At 37.3% G+C, this 18,858-nt stretch overlaps 1 protein-coding gene across 1 annotated transcript; it reads right to left on the reverse strand.

Annotated features, from left to right (window-relative positions):
* Positions 1-900: 900 nt before the first annotated feature.
* On the reverse strand, positions 901-13,419 carry LOC109020237. The gene is made up of 3 exons (XM_035691429.1): positions 13,317-13,419; positions 1,797-1,877; positions 901-1,594 (listed from the first exon to the last, which is right to left on the reverse strand). The coding sequence occupies exons 1-3, from the start codon at positions 13,417-13,419 to the stop codon at positions 1,296-1,298; spliced, it is 483 nt and encodes a 160-aa protein (XP_035547322.1). The 3' UTR covers positions 901-1,295.
* Between the last annotated feature and the right edge of the window lie 5,439 nt (positions 13,420-18,858).

The following is an 18,858-nucleotide window of genomic DNA, read 5'->3' on the forward strand; positions in this document are numbered from 1 at the left end:
TCTAAAATATGCAAAAGAGCGAATATGAAATCTGATAATTTTGTATGTGTTATATGAAGATGTTCCGAATCCATTTTTAAATATGTGAAAATGATATGAATATGCTCAGCACTCTGTTTGATATGATTTGCATCTGAAAAACCTTTAACATGATTTTTTATTCTTATTCTGGTTCTGATATGATAATTTTGATTCTATTATATGGTTGATACCAATATCTTTGATATGAGTGCACCCACTTTGTAAACAAAGTGGATTTTCTGCATGTTCATTCTTGTGTGCACATTTGAGGTTTCGAGAATGAATAAGGAAAGTTTCACATTTTGATACTGTCTAGTTTGGCCACCGGGGATAGCACAATCCTACCATGGGGGTTAAATATGGTATATGATATGAAATGATATGATAAGATGAAAATATTCAGTCATGTTATGCCAAAAGGTCTTTGAATATGAACAGTTTGAAATGTCGCTCTGATGTTTTGATAACATGGTTTTGGGATATGCATTCTAAAAATGAAATGTTTTTTCTCTGCATACTGAACTCTCTGAAAATGCTCATTTTTAAATACTAATATATATTCTTTACTTACTGAGTTGTTGATAATTCACCCGTTATCTCCACAATATTTTCAGATATTATGGATGTTTCAGCGAGGATCAAGAGTAGAAAGCATGTACAAGGCTACGTGATTATAGTGGATTAAGTACAAAGAGGCTAGTACTTTTGTTATTGGAGAATTTTATTCAATGGTTTTGTTTTACTCAGTCGACTTTGTATTTCGGAAGGTTAATGTTTATTTTGAGATTTTTTGGTGTTTAGATTATTGATATTGGGATAGTTGATTTGAAACAGTGAGTCTTATGCATCATTGAAAATTTGAAGTCTACGACTGTTTGATTGAGATATGATTTTAAGTAACAAGTAACTCTTTGACCCATCCGGAACCTGGCCGTTACACATAATCATGTCATGCATGCATGGCCCTTTGACTCCTTTTATTTTGAAAATAGCTATAATTCACAACATGTTTAGTCTGTGTACAAGCCATATCTAGCCTGTCGCACAAAACGGATATACATGATGCATACTTAATGCATCTTAGTGAAACTAATAATTGAACATGTGCATGCCATGCATATATACATATATGCTTAATTTGGCTACTACAATGTTTGGTTTCACTTTATTGCAAGCCATATATAGTACTACGCCACCATATTCGGTACTGTATTTAGTATATGCTTCTTGGTCTGCCGGCCTTAAAAGAGTACTGATCAGTATGATCTAGTACTTCAGCAGTTTCTTTTAGTATCACAAAGAAAGAGATGGTGACTCTGGCCAGTTGATGATGGAACTGAATGCCTGGCTGTGTTTGGTTCATCCGCGTCTTCATCATCAGTAGTACTGTCCACGACTGCCTTAGTTTCCATGCTTGCCGCGCCTTCCTTGAAGGTAGCTTGCGGTAATTTCGGGGCACCAGCACCAGCCTTACCGGCCTTTCGATTTGTTAGGAACTGAGGGTTGGGCTTCGACGTACGCTTTTTATCCACCAATGGGATCCTGCTTTCTGCACTGGCTTCTTTCAGAGTTGCTAAGATCAAGAGGAATGCAACAAAGAGAACGATCAGTAAGCTGGTCTTCATGATCGATCAATCTGTCTTTCTAACCCGCCTGAAAAAGAATTAAGCAGATGCATGCATGTGCTAATAAGATCATTATTGTTTGACAAAACTAAATAATTATGATCATGAACTTAATTAGAACGGAAATAGCTAGGGTAATTACATGCATACCTGCAGCTCTTTTGCTAGCTAGAAGATGTTTGAGGAGTAATGAAGGAGTTGCGGGCTCGCAAAGCTGATATATATAGGCTACTGATCAAGGCCCCATGCCAGAAGATAGTTGTGTGACAGAAAAATATCGATCGATCGAAGCATGCACTAAAAAAGCAAAGGGTGCGGTGGGGGTATCACAATCGCGACACCCGCCATTTGGGGGAGATGCTGTGGCCACCAAAGAAGTAATTATGGTTAAAATTCTATGGTTTAATAATTCGTGATGGATCGTGATTTCATTGTGTGATACGTATCATGATCATGTATACGCGGCCGGATAAACTTTAATTATAAAGTCCCGAGTAATTTCAGAATTTCTCACCTCCAATAATTAGGAGCACATTTTGTTTATCGCTAAATAATTAAAACTTGTTGATTAGTTGACCCGAATATATAGATATCATCATGAGCTGATATTCTAATATTGGTTATGGTTAAAGTTAATAGCTATGATGAACACCAACACACCACCTGCCATCCCTCCATACCCATAATTGAGCATAGCTAGCTGAATTCCACCACCTGAAGACGGCCACTACGACGACAATTCTATTAGAAAAGATGAGTCTATATAATCTATGTTGTAGCTCGATCGATGGTTTCAGTGATCTACACAGCATCCATCAATCCCACTAACCGTGAATTAAGGGCTTGCAACCACCCTGATCTAATTATAAGCAACCTCGATCCCAAGCACATGAAAAATTACGACTTGAAAAAGTAATCATAGAAGGCGACTTGGAGATTATCTGTAAAATATGGAAAAATCTCCCTCTCTCAGTTCATGTAATTGACAAAATGCTTCCGATCATTCAACAAATTAATCCGATCCATATATAGTAGTAGTACTCCAACAATATCATGCTGTACTGGCGCCAATGAAGCAGCACATGCTCTAGCACAAAGAGCCACCTCCTTTCAATTAAGCTAAAGCAAGCTGCATTCCCATCATCATTTTTAATTCGTTACTTTTCTCCAGAACTCCATAGTGGCAAGGGCCCGTCTTGCAACGATACGTCGAGGTAATTTATATGTAGATAACATATATAATAAAATGACAATTAACAGAGAAACCGCAAGCTAGCAGTAATCATCGATCGTGCGTGTATGTGCATGGTGCCTGTCTTTTCATCAACCTGATGATCAGTCAAATGCTAAAAAACTTCAGTCAAGTACAAGACGGATCAGCCAAGAGAGAATATTTTGGGGAAAGGAAAGTACTGGCTCCAGATGATGTATTACTTTCTCAATAATAATAATCTTAATATATATCAGTAAGAATTAATGCATGAGATTATAGAAGCCAGGCATGGATGATCACTTCTGGTCATATATTGAGTATCCAAGAGTCCAGACATGAACTACATTCCAATATTGGAGATCAAAAAGATGTGTCCATATATATATATATATATATATAATCCCTTCGAGTTTACAAATCTGTACCATTAATGTCAGAGGACGGAGATGTGATCAACAATTCACTTATAACCATGAATTCACTAAACCAGTTACCATTAAAACATGAAAAACTCAGTAACCGATGCACTTGCAATTATTATTTATCAGAATACAATTAATGTACAAAAATTAGATCATCGACCAAAACTTCATCCCAAGATCTCACGTCCGCTCACATCCACCACCTGCTGATGCCGGTTCATTCGTTTGGCGGTTTGTGTTCTTCATGACTGCATGCAGGAAGCTGAGAGACCAGTTTAATTAGTGAATCCGTAGGCTGTGGTGAAGAACTATATTTGCATGTACATCTCTAAAACCCATCAGTTTGAAAATGAATCTAAGCCAAAATGATTGGTATGAATCCCATAGTAATGATGGTGGAGATTGAATCTATTTAATTAGCAAAATCATATAAATATATATATATATATATATATATATATATAGCTCAGTTACTACAACAGAAAGGGTCTTTTGGGACGAAAATTTTCATCCCAAAAGACCCCAATTTTGTCCCGAAAAATTTTTTGAGACGAAAAAAAATCGTCCCAAAGTCGTTCCAATATCACTGTGCCAAAAGGTATTTTGGGATGAAAATCACCATTTCGTCTCAAAAAATTTCTTTTGGGACAAAATTGAAGGGAAATTTTTTTTTGTCACGGTTAAAATTCGTCCCAGAAAATAGTTCGAACGGAAAAAATTTTAAGTTCGAACAGTAGTGACGTGTTTGAACGATTTCAAAATATGTTCAAACAAACATGAATTCGTTCGAACGTTATGAATTGTCTTTGTGTTCAAACGTTAAATGGTCAGGTCGAACGGTATATGGGTTCGAACGGTATAGGCTATGTTCAAACACGACTGAAATTATTTACGTTTGAACGTTGTGTGATCGTTCGAATTCTACGGACATAAATTTCGTTCGAACATTATGTTCACGTTTGAACGCTATTGTCGTTATATAGAGTTCGAACGTTTTATGTTCGTTCGAATGAAATCTCTTTAATTTAAATCAATAAAAGAAAACTAAATAGACATTCATACTATTTGAAAAAATACATTAGAAACTGTTTAACACTCACAAAAGTGTTATAATAAGCGCAAACTAAATAAATAACAGTCGAGATGGGCATTGTTCATGCATAAATAGATAATCCCAAAATCTGTACGTAAAAAGCCATCAGTTGCTTGGAGGCCTGTACTGTTGCATAAGCTGCTGCATTTGGAGTTGCATCTGTCTTCTGAACTCTTATTGTTGTTCTTCATGTTGTTTGAGGCGCATCTCCATATCTGCATGTTTTGCCAATTGAGCCTCTAACTCATGCCGCCTTGCAGTCAATTCTTCAATTCTGGAGTTCGCATTTTCTAGCGCTATAAAAGTCATAGATGCATTCCCAGAAGAAGAGGAAGAGGGACTAGGCTTTACACAATGACCCAAACCCCTCAAATATCCTGAACGTTGACCCAGGACTTGTGTAAAAATCTCAATATCATTTGTTGAGGAATTTTGATCTGACGCAGATTCAGCACGTAGGGCAATCATTTTATCCTAGACATATATAAGATAAAGAATTAATATCGTCATAAATATTCTAATATATTTAATTAAAACATGTTATAATACTTACATAATTTTCACGGGCATCAGGATGAGTCCACTCTCCATTACGATCAGTGTGCAATGCAGCATATAATTTTGTCAGATCATAATTAGTATCTGAATCTTACTACAATAAATGTGTTAAGATATAAAGTCATTATGATTCATCCAAATAATTAAATATATCCAATAAAAAAAATAGCAATACCAATTTTTTAGAAAGACGATGGAAAGATCTTTAGCCTGCATGATGATTAATCTTCAATTTTGATCTATTTGTTTTGTTTATAGAACTTCGCTCCTGCAAAGAAATTGAAAATATTATGATGGATCCTCAAACATGTCACAAAGTTTTTCCCACTCAGAAGGTCGGACATCCTGGAAAGGATGTTGGCGTACATCTTCCTTCTTCTCAAACTTATTATAATGCTCATGACACCTCGCCTTATATTTGCGGAATGCATTACCCATAAGCTCTTCCACAGTCTTACGCTCCTCTTTCTGACCAAAATTTAATTCGAAATCATCCTTAAAAAAATAGTCACAAACACATTATCATTTATAATATTCTAAATTTAAGTAAAATATAGAAATTTATTCTACTAAATCAATGTTTTAAACATTACCAAACAACGCTTCTTGATAAGCTCTTTAACATCTTGGGGGACTTTCTTCCATGAAGTCGTTGCCAAAGGTGCGTAAGTTCGTGTAAGAGCACCCACATGCGATGCAAGCCAAGCTGCTGGTTGTCCTTCGCCTCCGGTATGTTTGTCAGGAATGTTAACCTTGATCTTACCCACCTTCCGATATTTTTTCAACGTCACCCCTTTAGTGGTGCCTCGACCTTGACGAGATTGTACTGTAGATTCTATAAAATATAACATTGTAATCAATTTCATTTATATGTCTATTATAGGACCTTAATTAATAACTTTTATGAGTATTAGATTTTTACCTTGTTCTGTAGAGTCAATCTCTAATGGTGAGTCTGAAGGAGAGCTAGGAACAGGTGGAGATGGGTTGCGAACTTCCTTCCTCTTTGGTGGCATAATTTCAAACTACTGATACATTTAATAAGTAAAATATTTGTCATCAAGTGTAATGTTAACACATAATTGGTCAATTAGAATCTGTATCAGTTTCATTTGACAATTCGCTCTCATCATGTGTAGATACTTCAGATGATTCAACATTTTTCTCAACTGTCGCATCAACAATTTCAGCCTCAATATCTTCTCTATTTAATGGAATCATCTCGTACTAGCTCAAATCCACAAACAAATTTAAGGCGTGTTGACTCTCTTGGTATGCTTCTTGAGTAGAGGAGTCATCTTCTTCTTCATCTTGTCCTTCCGCCTGAGGGATAACATCATATATATTTCTTGGAGAATATTTTTGTACTACTCGCCATTGATTTCCTAACTTCGGGTCATCTAAGTAGAATACTTGAGATGCTTGAGAAGCCAAAATAAAAGGATCATCTTCATACCATTTTTTTGATGTATTAACACTCAAAAAATATTCATCATCACGGACTCCAATACGAGGATTGCTTAAATCCCACTAATCATACTTAAACAGATACATCGCAAGCTCTCCCAAATATTTCATTCCAATTATATCGACAATAACCCATAGAAATCAATATTTTCACCATCATGACTTCCTTCGACTATGACACCACTATTTTGGGTTTTCCTATAACAATCTCGATCCAGTGTGTGATACCTACTTCCCCGAGAAATACATGCAGAATATCGAGCAGCGTGTCTCGATGGGCCATGCGCCAATGCATATAGTTCATCCGATATATCATTTGGATTATTTGCATGCATTTGTACAACCTACATATTGAGTAAAGCATATACTATATCAAAATTGAAATTAATATTTTTTCATTTGTTATTGAGTAACGCATATGTAATGTCATTACCCGTTCTTCAAACCATCTCGGGAACTCCTCTTCATGTTTCTGGTTTATATCATTTACTCACAATTCCTTGAGCACGTTAATATGATCACTGAAATTGATGATTACCACAAATCTTTTTTATTTTGTATTTTTTTAAAAGTAATGAGGCAATTTAAATTAAGAAAAAGTTAAAACTTACTTCAAGTAGTTCTCTATCTCAGGGCAATTGTTCAGCACGTACCACTAAGTTTTCTCGAACTCTCTTCCACACAAGTCATAACCACACACTGCACCAATTGGACGAACTTGTTGGGAAAACACAAAAAATACATTTCGTTGTCTTGCTGGGTAAACGTCAAAGTTTCTTTCTGGCCGATCAAACCGAGTGTCAACTCAGTGGAAATATTTGGAACAGAATGTATGCCACTCATCGTCAATATATGCTTCTGCAATTGATCCTTCTGGACGGGCCTTGTTACCCACTGTACGTTTCAACTTTCCAATAAATCGTTCAATGGGATACATCCATCTATATTGAACTGGTCCTGCAAGCCGAGCCTCACGTGGCAAATGAACGACTAGGTGAACCATGACATCGAAAAATGACGGTGGGTAAATACTTTCTAACTTACACAATATTATGACAATTTCTCGTTCCATTCGATCCAAAGCTTATACATTCAACGTCCTAGCACATAAGTCTTTAAAAAATACACCCAACTCAGTCAAAGCCACGCGCACATCTCTGGTCAAGTACCCACTGATACCAATAGGCAAGATACGCTGTAAGAAAACATGACAATCATGACTTTTTAATCCAGTTATTTTTCAATCATTTGTTCTCACACACCTTGTTAGATTCGAGGCATAACCGTCCGGTAATTTGATCTTCATTAGCCACTCACAAAATGTAATCCTTTCATTCTTTGACAATGTATACCACCCAATCGGCATGTAGACAGACGAACCATTTTCTTGCAATTACATTTCCCGTCTTATTCCCAACCGCTTCAAATCCTTCCTTGAGTTTATTGTATCCTTTGTTTTTCCTTCAATTGACATCAATGTTCCCAATACGGATTCGCAAATATTTTTTTCAATATGCATAACATCAAGGCTATGTCGCAATTTTAACTTCGACCAGTACGGGAGTTAGAAAAATATATTATTCTTTGTCCAATTCAACTCATTCGTAGCTCGTTTTCTCTTTCGTTATTTTTTATCAAATTCATTACAACCAACATCTATAAATTGTGCAAGTACATCTTCGCCAGACAAATATGGTGGAGGTTGGCCCCATTCAACAGTTCCATCAAACATTCTAGAATTTCCACGCCATCTATGGTCACTAGGTAAAAATCAACGATGACCCATGAAACATAATTTCCTCCCGTACGTAAGCCATTCAGATTTGATATATTTGTTACAAGTTGGACATGCCATTTTCCCCTTAGTACTCCAACCTAACAAATTTCCATAAGCTGGAAAATCATTTATTGTCCACAACAACGCAGCATGCATCTTGAACGACTTGCCTATTGACGAATCAAATGTGACAACCCCATTCTCCCACAAATCTTTCAATTCTGCAATCAATGGCTGTAAGTGTATGTCTATATCATTTCCCGGTGACCTCGGACCTGGGATAAACAAACTCATCATGAAATATGGATCTTTCATACACTTCCACGGTGATAGATTATACAGCGTAAGTACAACTGGCCAAGTACTATGACTAGTACTCATGTTCCCAAAAGGATTAAATCCATCTGTTGCCAACCCAAGTCTTACATTACGCGGTTCTTCAGCAAACCATGAGTGTTCCTGATCAAATTCCTTCCACACCTGGGAGTCAGCAAGATGTGACAAAATATTATCGTTCCTTACTCTATCTGATGAGTGCCATGTCATGTCTATAGCCGTTGCGCATGACATAAACAACAATCTCAAAGCATACAACTTTCTAACATTGCAAAATATTAAGTTCAAACCATACATGAGAATATAAAAGGAATACCTGAATTTTTGAAGATAAAAAGGGAAAGAGATGGTGATATGCCGTGCAAAAAAACTCTCCTACAAGTAGTAATCCGAGAATAATTGAGTGAGATGGAAATTTTTTTGAGCTTAGGAGCTAGTTTGAGAAAGAATATCTCTGATATGCGAAGGGGGTAAACTTCGGGCGACACTGAGAAGGCGCGCGGGAGGAGAGAAACAATATTGTGAGGTTCTGTCGTGTTTTTGCAGAACATTTCATGTTCGAACGGTTATTTACTAACCGTTCGAATGTGAAAATATTAAGCGGGAGAAAATTCCCTCCTAATTTTCACGTTCGAACGTATAAATAGTATGTTCGAACGTTATTGATTTATTCCCGCTCGAAAATTAACCGTTCGAACTTTTATTTTTAACTGTTCAAACGGTGTTGTAAATGTTTATTTGTATTTTTTTTCATTATACCTTTGAATAAAAGAATAACATTAATATATATAGACATATTAGATGATACTATAGTTTAATTGGCGGGATATTTTCCCACCACTGCAATAATCCGTTCGAACTATAACAAATTACGTTCGAACGGTAATCCAGCAGTCTTTAATTGGCGGGATGTTTTCCTGCCATTGCAATAATCCGTTCGAATGTTTTTTTATACGTTCAAACGCAACATATGTGTTCGAACGGTTTACGAGTACCGTTCGAACACATATCCTTTATGTTTAAATATAATTTTTTTCATCATTAAATGAAAAGTACTATAAGATCATATGTATTAGTTATATATACTGTCATATATATAGTAATATATACTATTATATATATAGTAATCTATACTAAATATATAGTATATATAGTAATATATACTATCATATATATAGTGACCTATACTATCATATGTATTATTAAGATCATATGTATTAGTAATATATACTCACATATATATAGCCTCAAATATACTAAGGTCACATAATAAAGTATAGAGAAATTTATAAGATGATAGTATATTAGTAAGCTATACTCTATATATATATGCTGTATAGTATCATATATAACTTTAGTAGGTAAAGTATTATGTTTTCATTTAAAGTATTCTACTATCATAATATATATTATAATATATTATAATATTACATATATATTACAGTATATATAATTTACTATAATAGTATATATATTATAATAATTTATAGGAATATAAATATAGTATACATTTAATGTAATTTTTAATAAACTTACAAAACTTACGTTCGAACGTGAAATATTAACGGTCGAACGGTTTTATATTAACTTTCGAACGGTTATGCACGTATAAGTTATCGCAGGCAGCGATTTCTCTCATGCCGCCGTCCCCACCGTTTGAAAAATTGAGAAAACGTTTGAACGCACTACATTCACCGCCGTCTGCCGTCGTGATCAGCACATACGTCAATCACTTTTCCTCCCAAGTAAAGGTATGTATTTTCAAACTCATTTTACCGTTTATTTTATAATTTTATGGTTTTATTTGTCTTTTTTAAAAAAAATTAGATTTTTTCATCAATAATTACCGTAGAACATCATAAATCTATCGTAGGATGTTTAGAAATGAAGAGTACTTTGTTTTTAGTCGAAGAAACCACGGAATCGATTATTTTTTTGGTGTTTTAATGGCCGCTGAGTTGACTCAGCCATGGCCGAGTTAGATCTGTCTTCTGTTCGAACTATTTAACCTGTCCGTTCGAACGAGTAAACCCGTACGTTCGAACAGGTTTAAAACGTTTGAACGTTACTGATTGTCCGTTCGACCATATATTTAGACGTTCGAACGCTAATTATTAAATTCAATCCATTTACATTTTATTAACTTATTAAATTGTTTTCATCGTTTAATTGATTATAAGTTCTATCAATTAATTTATTAAATTGCTATTAGTATATAATTTTGTAAATCTTTTAGTCGTAATTAGATTTTATCACTAATTTTGAATGTATATTTTATTTTTAAAATTTCAGGATCATAATAATGTGTTATCGGGGCCATAAACGTGGTAGATCAGGAGAACCTTCCATCCAAACAGTTCGAGAGCGGACCGTTTTACTTGAGCGACAGGTAAAACTATCTGATTTTGTAGCTCTTATATGGGAGGGTCATTCCCTCCCATCAGTATTCAATGATCGTGGTTGGGCACCAATCTTAGATCAGCGAGAAGAAGGAATGAAGCTCGTTTCCTTCATTGAGATCGTTACTGAGTTCTATAAAGAGCTCGGTGCTGCCAGCCCCGACGATGGAGGGGCATATAGGATCTATGTCCGATGAGCTCCTGTTATATTTTCAGCAGACGGACTCGCTGCATATCTAGGTATTCCTAGGCTTCTTGATGCCTATCCAAACCTGCCGCCTAGAGAGTCTGATCCTTCAGGTGATGCAGCTATGTCTCAGGGCGAGGGACCAAATTACACAGATGAGATCGATACACTTGCTGATCATGAGGTTAGAGACTTGATTGTTGGTCCAGATGCTCCAGTGTACGATGGGACGAAGAGTATTAGGCAGGCAGATTTATCTTCTTTCTTCAAGATTATGAATTTGATCATTGCCAACACTATTGACCCACGGCAGCACAAGACCGAGGTCGCTCGTGGCATCCCAATCGACCTCGTTGGTTATATATTTGAGAGGATCCGATCAGAGGCACGGTTCATTACTACAGATATACTGCCGTTTGGGATCCTCATCACTCGATTTTTGCTACATGCAGGGGTTGTGTCCGAACCTGCCGAGCGTTCCCGATTTTTGATGGCATCGATCAACAGCACCACCCTATCACGGAGCACGGGACACTCTAGATTTTGTTTTCGTGGGGCTGTTCCTGACAGGGCTGAGATTCAGAGAGATGCACAGCCAGGAGATATTGGAGTATCGGCTGGTGAGACATCTACACAGGCTGAGGCATCACGCACATATATTCGCGAGGAGATGGCTGACATATTGCGTGCTGAGATCGGCGTACACACATCAGCAGTGATTGATGCAGTGCATACTGCCATGTCTGAGTTGCGTACAGAGATTATGGCTACCGTCTCTGGGTTACGTACAGAGGTTAATGAGTTACGTACAGCGATTAATGTCAATAATGCAACTCAGGTCACACTTAGTACTCGACTGACACAGGTAGAGACACAATTAGCTGCAGTCGAGGATGTTTGTAGAGACCTCGCATCACAGTAGTTTTTATCTTTTATTTATATTTTCTTTTGTTATAGTTATGAACAATATATATGGCATTTTGATAATTTGCTTTATTTGGTTGATTAATATATATGTGGTTGATAATATTTATTTAACTAAAATTCTGATTTAACGTAAAAGAAATCATTATAATATTTTAAAATTAATTACATAGAATTAATTAATGAATTTGTATATATGATAGATATTTTTTATATTTTGAGTTTCGTACCGAGATTAATATTATACCTTCGAATGTATAAATGTGGTGTTTGAATATGTTCTAACTAAATATATTCCGTTCGAACGGTTTAGAAACCTTCCCGCCAGGATTTGCCACCAAATATTTTCCGTTCGAACACAACAAATTATCGTTCGAACGTTTTTGAACTTTCCCCGCCATAATAAAGTAATTATCCGCCAAATTTTACTGTTCGAAAGTATTTTTTGATGTTCGAACGGGAAAAATTTTTTGAGACGATTTAATTCGTTACAGAAAATACTGTTTGAACGGTTATTTTAACATTCGAACGATTTTGTAAAGCCATCAATTTTTTGAGACGAAATTTAAATTTCATCCCAAGAAATGACTTTTCGTCCCTAAATAATTTGGTCCCAAAATCTCAAATTTGTTGTAGCGAGTGGTTTATATAGAAAAGGAAATGAGAAGCGAAACTGGGATCTGAACAAAATAGAGGCAGATATATTAAGAGACGGACAAGGTGGGGTGATAAAAACCCAGTACTACTTTGGAATAGTGCACTTGCTCGATTTTGGGCTTGATATTAGGACGTGAAGCCAGTGTGCATGTCCATGTCCACAACTCAGACGATTTCTTTGGAGAAGAAGATCGATGCAATTAACCGGGACTTTGGTTTATGAGTTGGTCCTGGCCGGCTTCTCCAAATTGCAATTCTGTGGGTCTCTTTGAAGTGCAGCAAACAAACGGCCAAACGCGTCGGCAAGAGAGAGAGGTTAGCGACAGGGGTGAAGTTTTGATCAAGGATACAGATTTTGTTTTGTTTTGATAAAAAATATATTTTTATCGGGCAAGCACTGACATGATCATGCATGAAGAAAGATAAATATACTCTCAATTCCGCTTGCAATGAGAGTAATAAGATCAGTATCCATCTAATGAAATATATCATGAAGCACAGTCGCCACTACGTACACATGAAAATATTAGTTTTTATTACAATAATAATACTTTAATTAACTCATGATTGAATTCCAATGCAGAAATAAATAAAGGTTCTCAGTGAATTGACATTTCCTATTTGCAGTGCTGAGAACAGTATAATGCTTCCCTAAGAAGGCGATCGAGTGGAATGAGGAGTGTATATCCACAAACAAGCTCTGATCCATCAATGGCAATCACGAGGAACTGAATGGCCATTTCCAGCTAGGGAAGAGGCTAGATTAAGATCCCTTATCATCCTACCGTTTTCTATTGGCTATGGAAGCTTTCTCAGAATTACTAAATAATACGTTGGCTAAGGGCATATTCAAATAGTACCTTCGGAGATATATAAATGCAAGCAAGAGAAAGATCTCACAACTGTGCTTTGCAAATGGCCGTTTGCTCATTTTTACTAATGGTGACATGAGCCTCAACTAATTAATTAATCCATCCTTTTTGCTATTAATCAAGTCTATTGGTCCTCTTCATTTCTATTACCTAAATCAATCATCCAGCAAGTTGTGGAGGAAATTATACTAATGAGCCTTTCTATGGAAGGGAAGTACTCTTTGTCTGGAGGAGGTTAATTGGCATAGTATTTGCGTACCGAAATAATGAAAAGACCGGGCTTGGGAATGAAGCATCTAGAGATCATTGGGCATCGAGTGGCTTTACTGGAACAACTTTGGCATGTATACGTACATGATCTATATAGTGACCAGTAAGCTTTTAGTCTACCTGGGTAAGGAGCTATGTACGTACTATTAAGGAAAGTAATACTGACCATAAATAGCAGCTGTAAGCAGTCAACCATATCCATGATCAATGCGATCCATGACAGCAAAGGAAACCAGATTTCAGCAATCCATGACAGCAAAGGAAATCACTTCATACGTTTCTGTTCAGTCATTAATTTGTACATTTATTATTTTTGTAACTGCTGTGTATTATTCAAATTTACAATTCATTTACTTTCCTAAGATAGAACATACGTGATGTATATATTTACTCAAAAACTGAATCAATAAAAGTGTGGTGAATTATTCTCTGTCAAAGCAGTGTATTATTTTCTATATGGTATCAAGAGACCTACCTCTAACGAGATAAAGATCCAACCATGTCTTCCGCAACTACTCCAACCACTCAACCTATCTCTACCCCTGAAAATCCCTTGGTTGTTCTCAACATCACTGCCCAGATTAATGAAAAACTCACCTCCTCCACCTTTCCTCAATGGCGTGCTCAGTTTGAAGCCCTGCTCATTGGGTATGATCTGATGGATTATGTTACTGGTGATTCTCACTGTCCTCTCTCCGATGGCACACCCACGTCTTCCTCTAGGAAAACCCATTGGGTTAGGCAAGACAAATTAATTTTAAGTGCTATTCTAGCATCTACTTCTTCCACCATAACTCCACTCATTGCCACAGCAAAAACTTCTCATGAAGCATGGAAGAAGCTGAACAATATGTATGCTAGCCGTTCGCGTACAAGGGCGATGCAGTTAAAGGAAGAGCTCACCTTGGTTCAACGCGGAAATCGCTCCGTTCCAGATTACTTTCATGCTGTCAAGGCTTTGGTGGACGAAATAGCACTCATAGATCATCCAATTTCAGACGATGATCTCACCCTCTATGTCCTCAATGGACTTGGACCCGATTTTAGAGAGATAGCTGCTCCTATTCGGGCACGAGAGAAATCTCTAATGTTTGAAGAACTTCATGACCTCTTAGTCGGTCATGAGAATTATCTCCGTCGCATGGAGATGGCTTCTCAGCAGCTTGTTGCTGCTGCTAATTTCACGGCTCGAAAAAATGGTTCCTCTGGCAGTCAGCAGCAGAGGACCTCTTACAAATCAAATGGGTCTCGTAACCCTAACTTCTCTCGTTCGGGCACACAGCAGTACAAAGACAACCGCAATACCAATAAAGGCTCGGGAAAAAACACTTCAACTTATAAAAAGTATCAGCCCAAATGCCAGCTTTGTGACCAAATGGGCCACACGGCAAAGGCCTGTTCTCAGCTGCAGTCCAATGAGTTCAGTGCAAATTGTACCGCTACGTCAAATAATCAAGACTCTAAATGGCTTCTTGATTCTGCTGCATCGCACAATATCACTGGTGATCTTGCAAATCTGTCAATTCATACTGAATATGATGGAACTGATGAAGTAATGCTTGGTGATGGTACAGGTTTGATGGTTTCACACATTGGTTCATTAGCCTTAAAATCTCCAAAAAAAATATTTTATCTTCGTGATACACTTTGTGTTCCTCATATTCACAAGAATTTAATTTCTGTGCATCATTTCACAAAACAAAATAAAGTTTTTGTTGAATTTCACCCATCTTATTTCCTTGTGAAGGACCAGACAATGGGGGCGATATTACTAAGGGGTGCATGTGAAAATGGCGTCTACATGTTTCCGAACTCATTGGTGACGTATAATTCCACAATGGTTGCTAATGTGCATGAACGAACTTCTATTGATGGATGGCACAAGCGTCTTGGACATCCATCCATGAAAATTGTTCAAAGACTTGTCAATCTTTTTTCTCTTCCGCTTTCTTCAAAAAATTTACCTTCTTCATGTACTTCTTGCAATATTAATAAAGCACACCAACAACCGTTTGGCTTGACCAGTCTTCAAAGTTCTATGCCTCTTGAGATTATTTATACGGATGTTTGGGGACCCGCTCATTTTACGGGTCTTGATGGCTCTCGTTATTATCTTATCTTTGTTGATCATTACACAAAGTACATGTGGTTCTTTCCCATGGTCACAAAATCGGGTGTTTTCTCTATTTTTCCTCAATTCAAAAATCTTGTTGAAACCCGTTTTGAGTCCAAAATTAAAACCTTGTATTCCGACAATGGGGGTGAATTTTTAAGTCTAAAAAATTACTTGTCCCTTCATAGCATAAGTCATTTCACCACTGCACCCTACACTCCCCAACAAAATGGAGTCTCTGAACGTCGTCATCGTCATCTTGTCGAAACCGGACTCACATTACTACAAGATGCTTCTCTTCCATTAACATATTGGCCTCATGCTTTTCAAACTGCAACTTATCTCATCAACCGTCAACCCACTCCTCTTTTACAAAAAAAATCACCATTTGAGGCTCTTTTTGGTCAAAGGCCAAATTATCTTAAATTAAGAAAATTTGGGTGTCTTTGTTATCCATTAACTAAGCCTTATAATACTCACAAGTTGCAACCTAAGGCCATACCTTGCATTTTTCTTGGCTATTCTCAAAATCAAAATGCATACAAATGCATGGATCCACTCACCAAACGTGTTTACATGTCACGGCATGTAAACTTTGATGAAGCCCAGAGTCCTCTTAATGTGCAAGGCCCATTGATTCACGACAGCCCACCAAATTCATCTTCATTCTTATCCGTTCAGCCTCACGAAAGTCTCCCTTCCAGAACTTTCCTTCCTGGTCCAGCGCACGATAGCAGCTCTCCCACGAATTTCTCGTCACCAGTGATGTCGGAAGCGGTTTCCGTCATTGGCGCATCATCTCCAGGTAATATTCCCTCAATCTCTCCTTATAATCATACATCTGATGCTTTACGGGTTGGTGGTTTAAATTTAAATTTGAATTCTCAATCTCATGATTTCAATTCAAATTCTATGCCTATGATGTCTGCTATCATACCCACTGTACCACCGGAAAATCGTCCATCCGAAGATCATCACCCATCCCGTACCCATTTGATGACCTAAGCAGTTACCAAACATCCCCTTCCGTCCATTCTTGAACCAACGTGTGTTACCCAAGCTGTTGCCCATCCGCAATGGCTTGAAGCTATGTCTAGTGAGCTCACTGCTCTCATGCGACATGGCACATGGGATTTGGTTCCTGCTCCTGACAACTGTAACCCTGTTGGATGTAAATGGGTTTTCAGAGTTAAAAGGAAAGCTGATGGATCTTTAGATCGCTTTAAGGCAAGACTTGTTGCCAAAGGCTATAATCAACGTCCTGGACTTGATTATAAGGAGACTTTTAGTCCTGTAGTGAAACCAGCAACTATTAGGACAGTTTTGACAATTGCTACTATGCATGGCTGGGAACTGAGACAAATGGATGTCAATAATGCGTTTTTGCATGGGAAATTGACAGAAACAATTTACATGAGGCAACCTCCTGGCTTCAAAGATCCCTCAAAACCTGATTTTGTATGTCGATTAAACAAAGCAATTTATGGGCTTAAACAAGCCCCCCGTGCGTGGTACTCAGCCTTGAAGCATGCTCTTGTTCATCTTGGTTTCTATAACTCGAAGGCTGACTCTTCCTTATTCATATATAGAAATGACTCAATCACTTGCTATTTTCTTGTATATGTTGATGATCTTGTTATTACTGGAAGTGACAAAAAGTTTGTGGATCTGATCATTTCTAAACTTGGGGCTCAGTTTTCATTAAAGGATATGGGGGCTTTACATTTCTTTCTTGGGGTCGAAGTTCTTCATACTAGTGCAGGCTTATTCCTATCACAACACAAGTATATTGGAGAATTACTCCAAACCACAAATATGAGTGGTGCAAAGGATGTGTCCACACCCATTTCAACCACAACCTCTCTTCAATTGATTGATGGTACTGCAGCTGTTGATAGTACCGAGTTTAGACGAGTGATAGGCAGCCTTCAATATCTATCCTTGACTCGTCCAGACATCTCCTTTACAGTCAACAAACTTTCACAGTTTATGCACAAGCCGACTGTTACTCACTGGACAGCAACTAAAAGGCTTTTGAGATATCTAAAGCAGACTATATTCCATGGCATTCACCTAAAAAAATCAGTTGCTCCATGCTTGACAACGTATAGTGATGCTGACTGGGCAGGGAACAAGGATGATCGTACCTCTACTTCGGCATATATTACCTTCCTTGGCTCCAATCCCATCTCATGGAGCTCTAAGAAACAAAAAGCTGTTGCCCGCTCCTCCACAGAGGCTGAATACCGTGCACTTGCTAATGCAGCGTCAGAAACCATGTGGTTATTAGCTCTTTTTCAAGAACTTGGTTTTTCACTTAAGGCGCAACCTCTACTTCTTTGTGATAATCTTGGGGCAACTTACTTGAGCTTCAATCCAGTTCAACATTCAAGAATGAAGCATATACAAATTGATTTACACTTTGTGCGTGATCTAGTCCAAAAAGGCACACTTCATGTCCGTCACGTTCACACTGAAGATCAGCTTGCGGACTTACTGACAAAGCCACTCTCAAAACAGCGTACTGAATTTCTGAGACTCAAGGTTGGTCTAGCCGATGGTAGTCCAATCTTGCGGGGGCGTATTAAGGAAAGTAATACTGACCATAAATAGCAGCTGTAAGCAGTCAACCATATCCATGATCAATGCGATCCATGACAGCAAAGGAAACCAGATTTCAGCAATCCATGACAGCAAAGGAAATCACTTCATACGTTTCTGTTCAGTCATTAATTTGTACATTTATTATTTTTGTAACTGCTGTGTATTATTCAAATTTACAATTCATTTACTTTCCTAAGATAGAACATACGTGATGTATATATTTACTCAAAAACTGAATCAATAAAAAGAGTGGTGAATTATTCTCTGTCAAAGCAGTGTATTATTTTCTATACGTACCTCATACGGAATCCAACTTTTCG

Source organism: Juglans regia, chromosome 7 (genome assembly GCF_001411555.2).
Source record: "Juglans regia cultivar Chandler chromosome 7, Walnut 2.0, whole genome shotgun sequence".
In the NCBI taxonomy this organism is placed as follows: Eukaryota; Viridiplantae; Streptophyta; class Magnoliopsida; order Fagales; family Juglandaceae; genus Juglans; species Juglans regia.

Excerpts from the sequence above, each read along its gene's own strand:
- LOC109020237 (XM_035691429.1), bottom strand. The coding sequence starts at position 13,419 with ATGGCCATTCAGTTCCTCGTGATTGCCATTGATGGATCAGAGCTTGTT. Across the intron at positions 1,878-13,316 it reads TCTTAGGGAAGCATTATACT|TAGCCTATATATATCAGCTT; the intron begins GTTCTCAGCACT and ends GGCCTTGATCAG. Across the intron at positions 1,595-1,796 it reads AGCTAGCAAAAGAGCTGCAG|CAACTCTGAAAGAAGCCAGT; the intron begins GTATGCATGTAA and ends TCTTGATCTTAG.